The following is a 17,226-nucleotide window of genomic DNA, read 5'->3' on the forward strand; positions in this document are numbered from 1 at the left end:
GAAAGAGAAGAGTAAAGGGAAAGTAAGGATATGTGAATGGTGCAGGGAAACATGTTTGAAGAAGAAATTGAGAATTATTATTAATTAATTATTATTATTAATATTAAGGTTGAGGTACAATGAAAGGATTTTATCCATTCTTAGTAGTGCCACAAAGAATTAGGGTGTCTGGTAGAAATTTTGAAGTGTAGATTTTATTTTAATATAAGGAAGAATTTTCTAATGATTAGGATTTTTCAAAATGAAAAGGACTGATGTAATTAGGCAAAAGATACACATAGATTTTTGAGGGGGTGTATTTAAGGAGAGATTAAATAAACTCTTAATGAGGATGTGGTAAAGTGCAGATCTGAAGGAGAATATAATTATGGTCTCCTTTTTTTTTTTTGCGGTACGCGGGCCTCTCACTGTTGTGGCCTCTCCCGTTGCGGAGCACAGGCTCCAGACGTGCAGGCTCAGCGGCCATGGCTCACGGGCCCAGCCGCTCCGCAACATGTGGGATCTTCCTGGACCGGGGCACGAACCCGTGTCCCCTGCATCGGCAGGCGGACTCTCAACCACTGCGCCACCAGGGAAGCCCTGGTCTCCTCTTTGTTCCAAAATTTTATAGGGATTATAAATAAGGAACTAAAAACACTCTTCTTTTTAAATTAAACCTGCTATTCATAGATATATTCTACTGAGTTCTTATCCAGACAACCCAATGACCACTAGACAATAAGTCTGTATTTACTAAAATACAAATAACAAAATGCTGGTGTAAATTAGGTTGTAGGTTATGAAGTATTTTCACGTACATGATTTCATTTAATTTATTTTCGCACAATTCCAATAGGTAGAGCAGTATTTGCAATCCCAGTTTAGAGAAGGAAATGGAAGCTATGAGATTAAAAATCTGTTCAACCTCATAGAGTACATACTAAATGGGGGAGCTGGGGTTTGTATTGTGGTTGCTGATATATGTGCCTTTTTGTTCACAATCAATAACTACATTTCAAATAAGTAAATAAAATATCAATAAAAATCAAAACAGCACATAAAACATCATTCTAAAAACAATAGGATGTAGTCTTGGCTTTAAAATATTGAGATTATATTGTTTCTTCCTGAGACTTAAGTAGTTTTTTTTCCCCTTTAGAATATTTTTAACGTATTGACTAGAAACTTTTCCTAATCGAGAGAATGTTGGAGTGAATGTTGGATGAACATTCAAAACCGTGTATTTACAAGATGAATGAAATGTGTTCTGTGGTCCAGTTATTTTCTTTTGTGTTCAACTTGTGCGAAGTCTCTGAAACACTCAGCTCCTGTGTCCCAACGAGCTCTGTCAGTGTCCGTACGTTTGGTCTCCTTCAGGAAATATTGAAGTTGGGGTTTTCATCACTTCTCAAGACAGGGAGGGTTGCTTCAAAGAACAAGGCCAGTTTTGAGATGTTATTGCCCACATAAAACCATTTAACTACATGGTTAAATATAGTTATTATTCAAAAATATGAGTGAAAAAGAGCCTCTGTTATAGAATACATGTTTGGACTTTAAATCAGACTTTCAAGTCTAGTTCATCATCATACTGACATAAATATCATTAAAGGCCAAACCAACAAGGTTCTGGTGAAAAGATCAGAAAGAGAGAAATGGTTTGAGTGCTTTTTTTCTGTTTAGCTTATAAGAATATCGCTAATTTGGTTTTAGGACACAATACTAAACAGGAATATTATATAACATATAACCTAGAATCTCTTATTTTTACTTTTAATATAAGGACTATTTAGGTGTCCAGTTTTTTTTTTAAACATTCTGTAGCAATTCTAGGATTAAAGGATGCATTGGCGGAAAGATAGAGACAAGTACATCCTGTCTCAGGATTTGTCTGTTTTGGGGGATGCAGTTTTTCTCTGCCTCCTACAGATCTGGCAAGGCTTAAGGAAAAACAAAAAACTCCCAAAGATCAGATAACAGAGTAGACAATGAGCTCAGATAAATTTGTATTCTCTGCTGCACCATACATCACCACTGTCTGTGTGGTTCCAGTGAGGTTTATGTGATGGAAAGTTCCTGCCTTATTTGTTCTATTTCTTAAAAAAAAAAATCAAGAGAGGTGTTTGTATTTTTCTTTGCAGGAAAAAAATTGCTTTATGTTGATAAGGTGTAAAAGTCACACAGACTTTATTATAGAGTTTAGGTAATGCGGAAAAAGGTTTTTAAAAAGAGGACAGGGCTTCCCTGGTGGCGCAGTGGTTGAGAATCCACCTGCCAGGGCAGGGGACAGGGGTTCAACCCCTGGTCCGGGAAGATCCCACACGCCGCGGAGCAACTAAGCCCATGCACCACAACTACTGAGCCAGCGCTCTAGAGCCCGCGAGCCACAGCTAGTGAGCCCACATGCCACAACTACTGAAGCCCGCGCGCCTAGAGCCCGTGCTCCGCAGCAACAGAAGCCACTGCAGTGAGAAACACGCGCACCTCAATGAAGAGTAGCCCTCGCTCGCCGCAACTAGAGAAAGCTCATGCACAGCAAAGACCCAACGCAGCCAAAAATAAATAAATTGAAAAAAAGAAGAGGACGAAAGCAATCACCCCAAATTCTGTTAGAAATAAGCAACACTAACATTAATGGAATGTCATTACAGACATTTTTCTATGTAGGTATTGATATGAAGATGAATAGAGTAGAGTTAGAAAGATTATAATTTGTGCACTGCTTTAAACAAAAATATTAAAATTTAATTTTGTTTTATCAGAAGAAAAAGAAACTAAATCAAAACTGAATAATTATTGAACAAATAAGCATTGCTATTGTTTTTAACTACAAGAGATAATATTGTATAAAGGAGCTCTCAAATTGTTGAGCAAATAGATCATAAAAGATATTAACACATTTTTTTAAAAAACATGTTTCAGTTTTAGATCATAAAGATGAGGACATTCACACTTTCACATTTTCTCCCAACCTCCCTTTTGTACCTCCAAATATGTGTTATTTATATTAGAATTTTTGTATTCTCAAGATTTTAAATTTTCACATTTAATTCTAAAACAAAATTTCCACAATATTTAATGCAACTTTGATAGATTCAGTGATAATCCCTGATCTTTATATGATTTCTGCATTTCTGAGTTCTTTAATTTGATTCCTCAGGGTTTTGTCCTCAAGTTGCTTAATCAAGAAGGGCTTCCATGTGCCCTGAGTTCTTTTATATTTGAAAATTTCTGCATTTGTATTTGGGCAGCATATAATATTTTGGGGTCTTAGGGTTTTTTTTCCCCCTTTGGAGATGTCTTTGGATGAATGGGCTCATTCTTCCTCTACCTGGAGAATTCATAAGTTAAATTGAACATATTTCATTGTTGAGCATATGAATCAAATTTTCCCGAAACACAAAGTGTTCTTTCAGTACATATATTCACTTCTTTTTTTTCATTTCAAGGGAATTTTATCTTATATCTACAAACTTTTTTCTAATCTATTTGGGATTTTTCTCAAGCATTTTCCCATAATTTTTCAGAAGTGCTCTTCTGCTTCCTGTTTTTTCTCACTTATTTGGTACTAATTTTTTTGTCTTAAATGTATTTCCTTTAGTCTGCTATCCCTCTTTTCATCTCATTGTGTTGTTTTATCATCTTGTATTTGAGCTCTTGTTTAATTGAATTCATGTTCTGATTAAATAAACTTACAGCGTGAAACACTTGAGGGAGTTCTCTCCAGTATAATTGATTTATATCTTCCTCTAGAGTTGATTTTTTCTGTCTCCTTATATGAAATGTGATATAATTTCCTTTCACTCTAAGTTTGCATGGTTGTTTGTCATTTCTTGCTTATGCTGAGCCAGTTCTGTTTAAAACTTCTCTTTGCTCTGGTAAAACATAGGTGAATTTTTACTACCTTCTAAGCAAATCTGAGAGTAGCTTTCTTTCTCTCCACACCACAGTTTGAAGTTTGGGTGATGTATTTTTATGTACTTCCTTTTCTGTATTTTGAGGGTAAAGAGCTGTGTGTGTAGAGGTGGGACTCTATATCACAATGCATGGGTTATTCCTTCCTCAGATTTTATTAAAAATCTATTAGAGGATGTTTACTCAGTGGTTAGGGCTGAATGCCTTTCCATAAGGGAATGTCCCAGGCCTTATATCATGCTGTCAGATCTGTTGCAGCTCTCAAGCTTTTGCTTCTATCAGGGAGATTCAGCTTTACTGGGTGCTTTGCAACATTCACTGGCTCAGGGAGTGTCCAGAGGATTAGGAGTTGTGCCTCGTAAAGTCAGGTTTCCTGGTTTCCTTCTTTAGCAATTTGATTGGTAAAGTGTACGCTGTGTCTTTTTTGTTGGTTTGTTATGTTTTTATTTTTTTTTTAAGTCAAATTGCTTGAGGTAGAACATACATACAATAAAATGCCCCTATGGTTAAGTATACTGTTCTAAAGTTTTCTCAGATGTGTACCCCTGTTTAACCACATCACAAATGAGATATAGAGCATTTTCATCACCGCCAAAACTTCTCTCACACCTCTGGAGACAATCGACCCTCCACACAAAGCTCCATGAAACTGCTTTGTCACTATCTATTGGCTTTGATCTTTTCTAGGTTTTATGAAAATAGGATAAGATGGTATGTACTATTTTGTGCCTGGCTTCTTTAACTTACAATGTTTCTGAGATTCATCTACACTGATGAATATATACTGAGATTCATATATATACATGAATATATATGTATGTATGTATCAGCAGTCCTTTCCTTTTTATTGCTGAGTAGTATTCCCCAGTGTGTATATACCCAAATTCATTTATCGATTCACCAGTTGAAAGACATTTGGATTCTTTCCAGTTTGTGGCTATTATGAAGAAAGTTGCTATGAACATGATTGTGTTCATCCTTGTATGGACATATGTTTTCAATTTCTGGGTTAACACCTAGTGGTGGAATCCCTGGATTGTACACTAAGTTTATGTTTACTGCATAAGACTCTCAAAATGTTCTCCAGAATAGCGTACCTTTTTACATTCTCACCAGATTAATAAGATCTCCTACTGCTTAACAATCTTCCCAATGTATTTTCCAGATTTTAAATTTTATCTATTTTAATGTGTATGCAGTGGTATCTTATTGTAGTTTTATTTTCCATTTCCCCATGACGCATGATATAGAGCCTCTTTTCACATGGTTATTAGTCATTTATATATGTTCCTTCATAATGGTTCAAATTCTTGTCCATTTAATTGGGTTACTTTCTTAAAAATTATTGAGTTGTAAGAGTCCTTCATAATTTTAAGGAGTTCTTTATACTTTGGGTATAAATCTTTGTCAGGTATATGTTTGCAAATAATTTTTCCCAGTCTGGCTTGATTTTACTTTTTCAACTGTATTTTTTGAAGTCTGTTTTATCGTTTTTGGTTTGTTTTGTGCTTTTGATATTCCACGTAAGAAATTGCTGCCTGCCCAAGGTTGTGAAGATTTTCTCCTGTTTTTTTTTCCTAAAAACGTTACAGTTTTAGCTTTAGGCTGATGATCCATTTTGAATAATTTTTTGTGTGTTGTATATGCTGAGGTTCATTGTATTTCATACAGATATCAAGTTGTACAAGAACCATTTGATGAAAAAAACTACCCTTTTCCTATATAATTACTCTGGAAGGTTTGCTGAAAATCATTTCACCATATACTGACAATTTCTGGACTCTGAGTTCTGTTTCATTGTGGTACATGTTTAGCTTTACTATGATACCACACTCGATTATTATTATAGTTTTATAGTAAATCTTGAAATAAGAGTGTGTAATGTGTAAGTCTCCAAACTTGTCATTTTTTTTTCTTTTTCCAAAATTATTTTGGATAGTCTAAGTGTATGCCATATTTGTGTATTTTTAAATCAACTAGTCAATTAAATTAAGCTTACAAAGGAAAGTTACTCATTAATATTAAATCCTTCCTTTTTATCAACTATAGTGATATATAAATAATACCCTTCTATTTATACGTATATCTGGGTAGTCATTTGGACACTGCCCAGATGTGCAGGAATGTAACTGTTTTAATTTCTAGAACATTCCTCTCAGGATAAATATTTACTATTTCAGGATTTCTCCTCATTCTGTCTTTTCCTTCTCTTTTCTCCAATGGTAATCTGGAAGTGTGGTGTAGGACAGGCTGGAAAGGTTAGGAAATTAGTTGGTGTGATGTTACAGAGTAGGAGCCTGAACAGATTTAGTAGGAAGGGAAAGGAGACAATAAAAATGAGACAAGATGCCAGGTCAGGGAGGTTGTGACGTGCTTCTCCTCACCCGGCCTGTCATGCTGGCTCCAGCATAGGATTCATTGGGTCTGCCCTTTCCTACATCCTTTTCCATATATTTATAGTAAGTAAATAAATGTGTTTATACCTCTTCTGTCATTTTATACTGTGAAATCTCAAACAGATACTATTTTACTAATTTGTTTCAGCGGTAAAACTTTTAAAGATTTCATCTACGTATGTAATAACACTATTCACTCTTACCAGCAAGGCTGCGGAAATTTTAGGGCACTTAGTCCACCTTAGTGCTTTAGCAGAGATTCCATTGCCACCTTGTGGTGTTTTAGGTGATTACAGGCTGATGATCTCCACACCCCCCGCCCACTCCCACCCCGCTAACCCCCAGCATTTCCCTGGTGATGAAGTTGATTTTCCTTTTTTCAAGACAAATACCTTAGCTCTTTGAAAAGTAAATTTGATTTTTAATATTTGATTTAAAGTTATTTTATATTTAATGAAATGTAAAGCTTTTAGTGTATTTAAAAGGACATTGTATGTAAATATAATGGGCCCCTTTCAAGTCAAATTTTTACTTTATGCAAGTTTTTACATGTACAAGTTTTATTTTATACTAATTCTGGATTGTATCTCTGCAAGTCTTCACAGTGTATTTAATTTACAATGTTATAGATCTAAGGTCATTGCTAGATATGTTTAATGTAGTATGATGGTGATTGCTCTCTATGGTACTTTAAGGTCTCTGTGCAAAATAGTACATTTAAAACTCAACAAAGATATATTGACTTTAATTAAAGGAAAAAGAAGGTTAGGAATAAAGAATATAAAGATTCTCATATATGACCTATTGTATTATTCATTGTCTTATTGGAGTGCAGAGGAAATGATTTTGTTTTAAACATTAAAAATTTATCTTTGTAACTGTAAAAGATTAATAAAGGATGTTTAATTTAATTAAAAGGATAATATTCAATGTGCCTGAGTAGGTTATGTGTGTAAGAGAGAGAGTCGGTAGTGACATAATTAAATGAAGAAATTGTGAAGATCAAATATTAAAAATGTAGATTCCTCAGCTGGAGGTTAATTCATTGTTAGTTACTGAAAATCACTGGAACTTCCTCTTGGGGTGTCAAGGGAGCCAAATACCTACTGCTTACCCATGATAATCTCCTGGAAGGTCCGTGGAGTAGTTTATGTAAATTTCTGAGCTATGCCAACACTTACACTTTTCCTTTTTTCAAGAATCAATAATATCAAACTTATATTTAATGAAAGACATCACCTGAAGAGTACCTATTGAAGCTGGTCATGTCATTCTTCTGTGATTTCGTCCTTCTTTCTTGGACATTTAACATAATTTTTTTAGAGCAGCAAAGTAGAAGCAGAATGTATCATCTGTAGAGTATTTTTTTCTCAGTGGAATATTAAAGACACTGGTTCAATTTCAAATTTTTCAAAACTTTTTGTCACTTAGGCAAGCTAAAACAGGGCAGCCAGCAGCGGTCAGGCTTTTCAACAGCATGGAATTGAAATTTCCAACGTTGTTCAGTACCTTTTGAGATTCTATATGTTTCTTCATTACACCATTAGCATTATACTCGTCAGAACTGAATGCTTACCAGTTATATTGTTAACTAGAACCGAAACAAGTACGTGAGGAATTATGAGGCTCTGGGGAAGCTTTCTAAGCCAAAACGATTTGTTTAAAAGTAATGCCCGGGCTTCCCAGGTGGCACAGTGGCTGAGAGTCCGCCTGCTGATGCAGGGGACACGGGTTCGTGCCCGGGTCCGGGAAGATCCCACATGCCGCAGAGCAGCTGGGCCCGTGAGCCATGGCCACTGAGCCTGCGCGTCCGGAGCCTGTGCTCTGCAACGGGAGAGGCCACAACTGTGAGAGGCCTGCATACAGCAAAAAAAAAAAAAAAAAAGTAATGCCCATCTGTTACTAAACCGAGGAATTTTGTTTTTTTTTAGAAGACTCCTTATTTTATACGTATTTCTTCTAGCAACTGCTTAAGAGTTCATCAGTGCTTTGCATTAGGTTATCTGTGTGTGTAAAAGTGAACAAGTATGAAGTCTATTTTAGAATGTTGAAAAGTGATGGAAACATGTAATGCTTTTGTTCTGAATGTGACTAATTATGGTTATTTATTTTAAATTCAGGACCTGGCCTTTCATTATTAAAAGCCCCAAGCAGTATAAAAACCTTTCTTTTATGGATGCAATGAATAAGTTTAAATGGACTAAAAAGGAAGGTCTTGCCTTCAATAAGATTGTCCTTAGCCTGCCGGTGAACGTGAGATGTTCCAAGACAGACAACGCAGAGTGGTCGGTAAGCCCCATTTTGTTTTAATCTTCGGGGAAACCAGATGTTACATCTTACCTGAATCCACAACAAGTACAATCAAAGGAACAGACAGATATCCGTAAACCCAGTGGTCCAGCTGTCTTTTGATATGTCTGCGAATTTATTCAGTGATTACCTAGATTGGCCCAAAACTCCTGATTCCACTTCCTTTGAAGAGGCCAGTCTATTCTAAAACTAAAGTTGGGGTGAAGAAGGAATAAAATGGGATGAGAGCTTCAAAAAAAGACAGAGCGTGTTTTCTATGACTTCTTTCCCAAAGGCGTGTCCGGCCCTCTTCGCCCCCTCGCTGGGAATCCTTAAGGTTCTGACCCCCGGACGGTGCACAACTTGAGCATCCATACCGCCACCCCTTTAAGCCCTGCAGAAGCGCAAAGGCTGAGCGAGCTTGGCCGCAGTCCTGCTCTTAAATCACACACTCAGTGGCGATGTCTGCTCTTTCCTTTGCAGATTCAAGGGATGACAGCGTTACCTCCGGATATAGAAAGACCCTATAAAGCAGAGCCTTTGGTGTGTGGAGCTTCTTCCACTTCTCTGCGTGGAAATGTGTCTCTCGAGCTGCTCCTGTGCTTCATGGTTCTGGGCGGCACACTAAGCATCACGAGCTTGTAATCACGTGCGCCACTAAGCACGTAGTCCTGTTGTGCTCCGTAACCGTGGTTTTCCGAGATCCGAACCTGACATTTAACGTGCAGGTTAAAGACACTTTGGGCGTGAAGGGTGAGGGTGAAGCTCTTGGAGACTTTCCTTTCACATGTTCCCTTCCTCCCCTCCCCCTCTTCCCAGGCTGCCTGAGAGATGTCAGTCGGGTTCTCATCTTTTCCTCAGAAACATCTGATAAAATGTATCGACCCCCAAATAGAGCAAAGCTGGCCTGACTTAATATAACCTCTTCAAAACTAGGGATAAAGTCCAGTGGAAGTAAAAGAATTCTTTATCTCCTTCTGTATTTCATTTTATTGAAATACTCCTTGTTATTTTACTTTTTAAAATTGTTGATTTGGTTTCTATATTCCTTTTTTTTTTTTTTTTTTTAATGTTTTCATCTTAAAGGTGTAAAAGGAAGTTCTCTGCCTTCCAGTTTTCTTCCTCTTTATTGCTCTCTGGTGTGACTTCCCAGATGTAACAGTGGTCCTTCCTACCTTTCCGCGTTATCTGGTTCTGTCCTTTTCTGTGCATTACCCACGGACCTCAATGCTTTCTGATGGTGCCCATTCTGAGTCTGAGTCCCAAGCTACCCTGAATCCATCTCAAAGTACTTTTTTTTCCCCCTTTCCCGCTCAGCACTGGCCAGGTGAGTTTTTTTCCTTGAGCTCTGTCACTACCTAAAAAGAAAGAGGCTATGGGAAACATAGAAATGGTACATAACTGATTGTAGGCTGAGGAGAAAATATAATTGGCCGCAAACTCTATGCTGTGAGGGGTGTTTTGTGGGGCTCCAGGGCAAAGGCCAGATAGTGTGAACCAGCTGAGGAGGGTGTGAGGTCCCTGTAGTACCTCCCTGACCATGGTGGGTGTCACACGTGTTGCATACTGGCTCAATCTGAGTCACAGTTGCTATTGTAGATGTATTTTTATATTAGTTAATAAACTAACTTTCCATCGTAAAATTGTCACCAACTGAAAATCTTGTCACCTTTTTTGGTTCTCTTGGTATAGTATAGATTAGCCAAATCTTGTTTTGTGTCTTTTGCTCATTTCTTAAACTAATTCTGTTTGGATCATATTAATAAACTAAATAAAATTAAATTTCTGTGTGGTATCTTGCATACTCCTTGAGAGAAGCAAGTGGTTCAATACCGCTTGATTTGCCAGTCCGATCAATTAAGAATGTTGCATTTTTCCATTCCATTTTTAAGCCATTTCTCCCTAGCAAACAATGTCTTCAACACAAACTGTATTGTCTTTTAAATAAATATTATGTTTCAGAGTTCTTCCTTCTCGATTCTCAGAATTTGTCCGTCTAATGAAATACTTGTAATGTTTATGAGGAATATTTTATTGTTAACTTTAATTCTTTTTATTTCATAAGTGTTATATCAGATTCTATGATTTTCCTTCTAAATATTTATGTAAGAAATATGATCATCTCAAACACTCCCTATTTAAAATTTCATGTTTATTTTTACTTCAGAATGTCTGAATCTGAGATATCAAAGTAAAATGATTTCCTTTGGAAATTGTGTAATATTATATTTGTTTTCATTGTTCTTAGTAAGGAAGGTGCACATACTGGCTAGAAAAGGATACACAGCTTTTGGAAACTCAAATCTTTGGAGCCAGGGGAATCTATTTTTCTACTTGATGTTGCTAAGAATAAAGCTGACATTCTTCTGGTAGGAATTCTCATGAATATATATAATTTTGAGGCATTGACTCTTTCTTTGAAATTGGGATAGGTTATCTGTTGAATATTTGGTAGGATTCTGATTATATTCTAAGTTAGTTTGCTCTTTAGTTGAGCAGACCTTCCTGAACAGCCCAGGCTTTTTACTGCTGCCCTGGATCAGGTCACAGTACCTGTTTCCTAGGCTATCAGGGAGGAGTGCCTGAGACTCAAGGGAGGAATGCCTGAGACTCAAGGGAGGACGGAGTCTCCATGTACAATGGTCCCTGGTTCGAGCCTCTGTGTGGGGAGGGTCAGAGAAGCATCCATGATAAAACCAAAATTCATCAAGGCCATGTGAGGTTGAAAGTATCTTGGGTGATCATTTTCTCTGGAGTAGTCTCAGGCAGGGTCAAGGGTGATAAGAGTGATTAGAGTGATGCAGTCAACAGAGGCAGATGAATTAAGAGCTCTGGACTTTATCTTAACGGCTACGGAGGCCAATGATGAATAGCAAATAGCAGGACATTTGGAAGCAGGATATAACTGCACTGTACAATTTGCTCAACTAAACTCTTATTGTTGGACGTACAGGCCATTTCCAGTTTTTCAGTATGATAAACATTGCTGTGATTAACGTTCTTATAATTAAAACTCTCATTTCTATAAGTATTGCCTTATAAGTTACTATAAGTGGAATTACATATTAATAATTGCATATTTTTGAGAATTTTGATGAATACTGCCAGATGCCTTCAACTTATTGTTCAAATTATTCTCAAATGGTTCAAAAAAGAATCCTATCTATCTATCTATCTATCTATCGCTCTATCTATCATCTATCTATCATCTGTCCACAGAGAGAGAATAATAATTCAATATGGTAACATGATACCAATTGAGGACAGTGGGTGAAAGATATAGGAGTTTTTAAATACTATTCTTGCAACTTTTTAAAATTTGAAATTTTTTCAGAATAAAAAGTTACAAATGCAATAATGAAAGATCCACCTATAGTAAAGTGATCCAGACAGGTGACCTTCCCTAGACAGTGGCAAAGAGAGAAGTTGGAATGTGATTATGCCTCGATGCCCATGGGTAAGTGCAGGGATGACTGGCAATTTGCCAGTTCTGACTAAGGATGGAATATATTCCCAGTTTAGAGGTCCAGAACAAAGGGCTTGAAAAATTTAGGGATTTTGAAAGGATCCCAAAACAAAAAAGGAAGCGGTTTTGGAGCTAGAAATCATTAAAAATATGTATCATTTATTTCATGTTTTTTCCCCTGATTATAAATCTAATGCATAGTAATGCCTATTCACTGAAGAAAATTTAGAAAATATGGTAACTTAAAAAATAGACAAAACCCAAATCTGTTAATCCTATTACCTAGAGACTACCAACTCTTTTTGGTTCATATGCTTCTAGTATATGTCTGTGAAAGTATATATTTATGTGAATCCATATTTGATATTAGATAACACTAGCTTCCGAAACAAATTCCAAAATATCAATGGCTTAACATAATAAAGTTTATTCGTATTCATTTACTAGTTTGATGTGTGTGGTTCATTTTCTAATTGGCTTTCCTTTTTTTTTTTTTTTAAACATCTTTATGGGAGTATAATTGCTTTACAATGGCTTGTTAGTTTCTGCTTTATAACAAAGTGAATCAGCTATACATATACATATATCCCCATATCTCCTCCCTCTTGAGTCTCCCTCCCTCCCACCCTCCCTATCCCACTCCTCTAGGTGGTCACAAAGCACTGAGCAGATCTCCCTGGGCTTTCCTTTTTGTGGTGATTCAGGGACCCAAGATCCTACAGTTCCATCATTCCTAGAACCTGGGGGTCCTATGCGTTCAGCCAGCTAACAGAGAAAGACCTGAACTAGAGTGACATAAATGACCACTTTCACTCTGCTGATTAAAATTAGTGACGTGGCTTCACTGGAATGTGAAGGGGGCTGGGAACGTAATGTCTGTTTGGATAGCTGCCTCCTAATGATAGCACTACAGAAGAGAAGCTCTGATGCAATAGATATTTTTAGCAAAATTGACTTCCGTCTAATCCAGTAAATTCCAAGAGTTTCGAGTTTTAGAGACAATTATCAGACCAGTATAGTGTTGTCAACTATATATATTTGTCAAGTAGGTCACTAAACAGGATTATTAGTATTTATTTAACAATTTTTCTGAAAGCCTACTTGGAGTCAGGCTCTTACTAGAATGTTGAGCTTATGATTGTGAGTAAAAACAGATATTGTCTCTGCCATGATGGAGATTATAGCCTCATGGTAAAGCTCATAGCTGAGCCAAATAAAATCTCCTATCTTTATTTATTTATTTTTTAAATGGAAGGATTCAGAATAAATGTCAGTCCTTCAAACTGAATAAATTTAGCTGTATGAAATGCTTATTCACCATCCTGAACCATCCCTTTTCCATAGATTATTTGGATCACAAACATAGTTTATATAGTTTTATCTATTTTTGGTCATCTTAGCCTTACAAGATCTTGATTGACAGTTGTATCCAAATCCAGCCTAGTCAAACTGGTAGTTTATGAGAAGAAAATGGTCAATTGAATAGACTTATGGCAGCATCCCCTACCCCCCAGGCGAGAGGTGTGTTCCATGGAAAATACGAATAGCGGTGGAAAATTGATACAAAGTTAAAGAGGGTTACTGTTGCACTTTTCAGAGTTTCGAATATATGAATGTGCATTTGAAAGTCCAAGCTATATAGTATGAAACATTTCCCGAACTCATTGACCACTCTACCACGTTGTAGTGGAGCAATGTTCCCTAAGGAACAAACTTTGGGGCACACACTTTCCCCGCAGAGCATGTCCAGGTTTATGGAACAATTTTTCTGAAGATTGCAACGTGTTCATGGCTAGCTGCAAAGCATAGCCCAACAGACACGGGCCTTCCACGTATGTTCATTGGTCTATTCCTTATTTGCTGTTCTTTTTGCCAACAAACACTATTTTTTATTAATCTAGAGTTAGTACAATTTACAGAGAACAAAGAAAAGGGAATTTACTTTTTTTAATTAAAAAAGTACACTAAAATGAATTACATGGCTGAATAAGGTATCTGAGAAATGTTGACAAATAAGACTATATTTTTGGAAAGTTTCAGACCTAGACACAGACTAATGGTGTGGAATTGATGTAATGAAAAAAAATGAAAATTGGGAATAACCATCTACAAATGTAGAATGCAATCCTGAATTGAACCGATTTCTCCCTTAATATTTTTAAATAAGCCCATTAAATCTTGACAACCAAAATAATTCCATATATTTATACAATGCTTTGGAATTTGCAAAGTGCTTTCACATTTCTCAGTGTTTAAAACTGCTTTTACAAGAGAGTATTTGTATTCAGAAAAGCTAAGCAGACAGCGTGCTGTACTGCAGTAATCATAGCAGACCTAAGTTTCAATCACTTTACAAACTACACGTGTATAAATTAGATCCAAATTACTTGGATTTACTAAGCTTCTGTTTCCCATTGGTAAAGTAGGGATAATAATTTCTAACCTAATAAAATTGCTTGTGGATTAAATGTGATAATGAAGGTATAGCACCTGGCACAATGAGTTGTCAATATTAGTTTTTTTCCTCCCTTTGCAAGATCTCACATTTCAGGTGCACAGTATCTGATAACAAATGCAGATTTTCTCTTCTACCTTACAGACATAATCAACTGAAATTTGACTTTAACCAAACCACTTTTGCTGAGTGAATGATACGTAATCAAATGAACATTAGTCTGAGTGAATTTGGCAATCACGCCCTCAAAAAAAAAAAAATCTTTAATGACTGGCTACTTGTTATGTTTTATGTTTCCAAAGAGGTAAAATACTGTTTTGCTCTTTTATTTCCTCTTGAAAATAATCTGTTCTCATTGAAACTAATGATATTTCAGAGTTCAAATGAACTATGTTTCTTGTCTTTTATATGATTAGTTTTTATGTGAATAGCTTTAAAGTTCTCTATTTTTTATTGCTCCATGAGATTTTTTCTTCCACATTTGATTACAGTAATTTCACCTCACCTTGAGAAGTTATTTTATAAGTTGTCTTCTCTTATTAAGATATTTCTGGAAAAATGGACTCTTCTAAATAATCCTACTAAATATAATGATACTCTGTTAACCAAAAATAAGGAAAGATGGAGGAAATAAAAGAGTGGGGTGAGAGAGAGCTCCATATTAAACAAGGAACGTGTTTCTATTCGCCACTAGAGGGCGCTTTGTGTATCTCGTCAATCCTGTCAGCTCTGGAGCAGGATTTAAACATGCTGGATTCGTCCAGCTGCTCTGAGGCTTCACATGTTGGACTCTTCCTACTTCCTTCCGTATTACCTTTATTCTTGCTAATTCTAAATTCAGTTACCTAAAGTTTAAGCTTTCTTTTTGAGGGTTTAGCTCGAAGGTCAATCTTAAGTTTCTTAACTTTTTACTGTGATGATTCTAAGCCTCTTTCTAAAATTTCCAAATTGTCATTTTACTGTAGCTTGTGTTTTATACTTTCACCTTCGATTTTGGGATTATTTAGATCTTTAACTTTCTGTTCTCTTATCTCTCACTGTTTTCTTTTCGTTTTTTAAATTTAATTCCCAGTTTCAATTCTGATCTAACCATCTTAATCATTTCTTCCCAATCTCTTTATTATTAAGTCCATTAGTTCTCCATCAAAAAAAATATATATATAGACTTCTTTAATAATAGCTTGATGCCCTTAAGTGGGATTGTGAGCAATAGTGAGAACACATTCTGTAAACAAGGAAAAGTGGAGGAAATTTTGCCCCAAACTCCCTGCATCTACATCTGGTTCCCTGTACAGGGTTTCCCAGGGCAGATGAGGCTGTCTTCAGTGCTTGAAGTCATTGGTTAATCTTTCTAGAGTCATAAACCCTATCGCTCAGATGGCACACTGGATTTGCAAGGATAGTGTTACTTTTTACAGACCATTTAGTGCTCGAATGAAATACTCTGTTCTTTACAACTCCATAGTCTCCAAATTATAAAAGCACAGGATTTGGAGTAAACTATGACACTTTCATTCCGCTAGCCAGGAGCCATATATGGGCAGTGCACTTGGAGAAATGAGCAAATATGGTAACCAGGCCTACTCCTGGGGTTGCCTGTTTTTTTTCTGTCACTTTTTGTGATTGCTAATGAGCTGGAGAAATTTTCTTTTTTTCTTTATTAAAATCGTCCATTTTTACAATTAACAAAGATTTCCTGCAGTCTGTCCTTTGCATAATTGAGATGTGGTTATACATATGAGCTCTGCAGGAAGTCCGTGTGCAGCCTTTAAACAATTTTAACTTTTCATCCGTCATTTACCCTTCAGCCAGACATGCTGCTACAGACTTGAAATACACTGGTGAACAAGAAAGCTCAAGTTCAAATCTCAGGAGAAAAAGATTGTAGGTACGGCTTTAAACAAATCTTTTATAACTTTTCTTTGCATAGCTAATGCAGCATCAGTTCTGATAGCCACGGGACATAGGTTTTTTTACATATAGTTTACAGCTTTACTTGTCGTAATGTTTGACCTATATATTGCTTACAATTAAGTGTTGTATTTACCCTCAATGTTAGTGATATTTTTAGGACTGTTAACTTATTTTCTGTATTATTTACAGGTGAGTTTATTTAACAGTTAAGAGGGCTTCCTTTGGGTAAGATATGCCTGCATCTCTAATATGAATATTATTTTTCATGTGATGTGGATCCACTCAGCTTTAATTTATAAATTATACTTGTGAGCACTCTGCTTCCAAGAGTAAGAAGGGTAGGATGAGTGAGCAGAGAGCGCTCAGAGGAGGAGAGCTCGGGTTGTGTTCTGTGGCTCATAGTCCATATCTACAGAAAAACACTTTTGCTTGGAACTGTTACACAGTGCTTGGTGTCCAGGTCGTAGCATCTCTTAGTACTTATTCTGATGTGATGACTTGACATTAAATCTTTGCCTTACTTCATTACAATGAACATAAGATTGAGTTAAAGTTGACCCAAGTACAATGAAGAAGCTAGAATAAGATATTAAATTTTCTAAAATCCTCTTTAAATCGTCGTTTTAAAATTCAGGTCCGTTAGACTGTCTAATGGGATTTAACTGAAAAATTTTCATCATTTTCCTTTGTAACCCCTATACAGTTTAGCACAGTGAACTACCTATAGTAATTTCATTATAAGTATTAGTTAAAGAATTCTGAAATAGTTTTAGAGTCTCTCCAATTATGCTTTTAAAGTTTTTTAAAAGTAG

General features: G+C 36.2%; 1 protein-coding gene across 1 annotated transcript in view; it reads left to right on the forward strand.

The window, feature by feature from the left end:
* The window catches only part of MOXD1 (monooxygenase DBH like 1), an 82,762-nt gene extending 73,538 nt beyond the window's left edge, over nucleotides 1–9,224 (forward strand). The window contains exons 11-12 of the mRNA XM_007456549.1: nucleotides 8,411–8,579; nucleotides 9,063–9,224. Of these exons, the coding sequence (XP_007456611.1) occupies nucleotides 8,411–8,579; nucleotides 9,063–9,224 (331 nt within the window). The remainder of the gene's footprint in view (nucleotides 1–8,410; nucleotides 8,580–9,062) is intronic.
* Nucleotides 9,225–17,226: the final 8,002 nt, after the last annotated feature.

The sequence above is a fragment of the Lipotes vexillifer genome, unplaced genomic scaffold, assembly GCF_000442215.2.
Source record: "Lipotes vexillifer unplaced genomic scaffold, Lipotes_vexillifer_v1.1 scaffold438, whole genome shotgun sequence".
In the NCBI taxonomy this organism is placed as follows: Eukaryota; Metazoa; Chordata; class Mammalia; order Artiodactyla; family Lipotidae; genus Lipotes; species Lipotes vexillifer.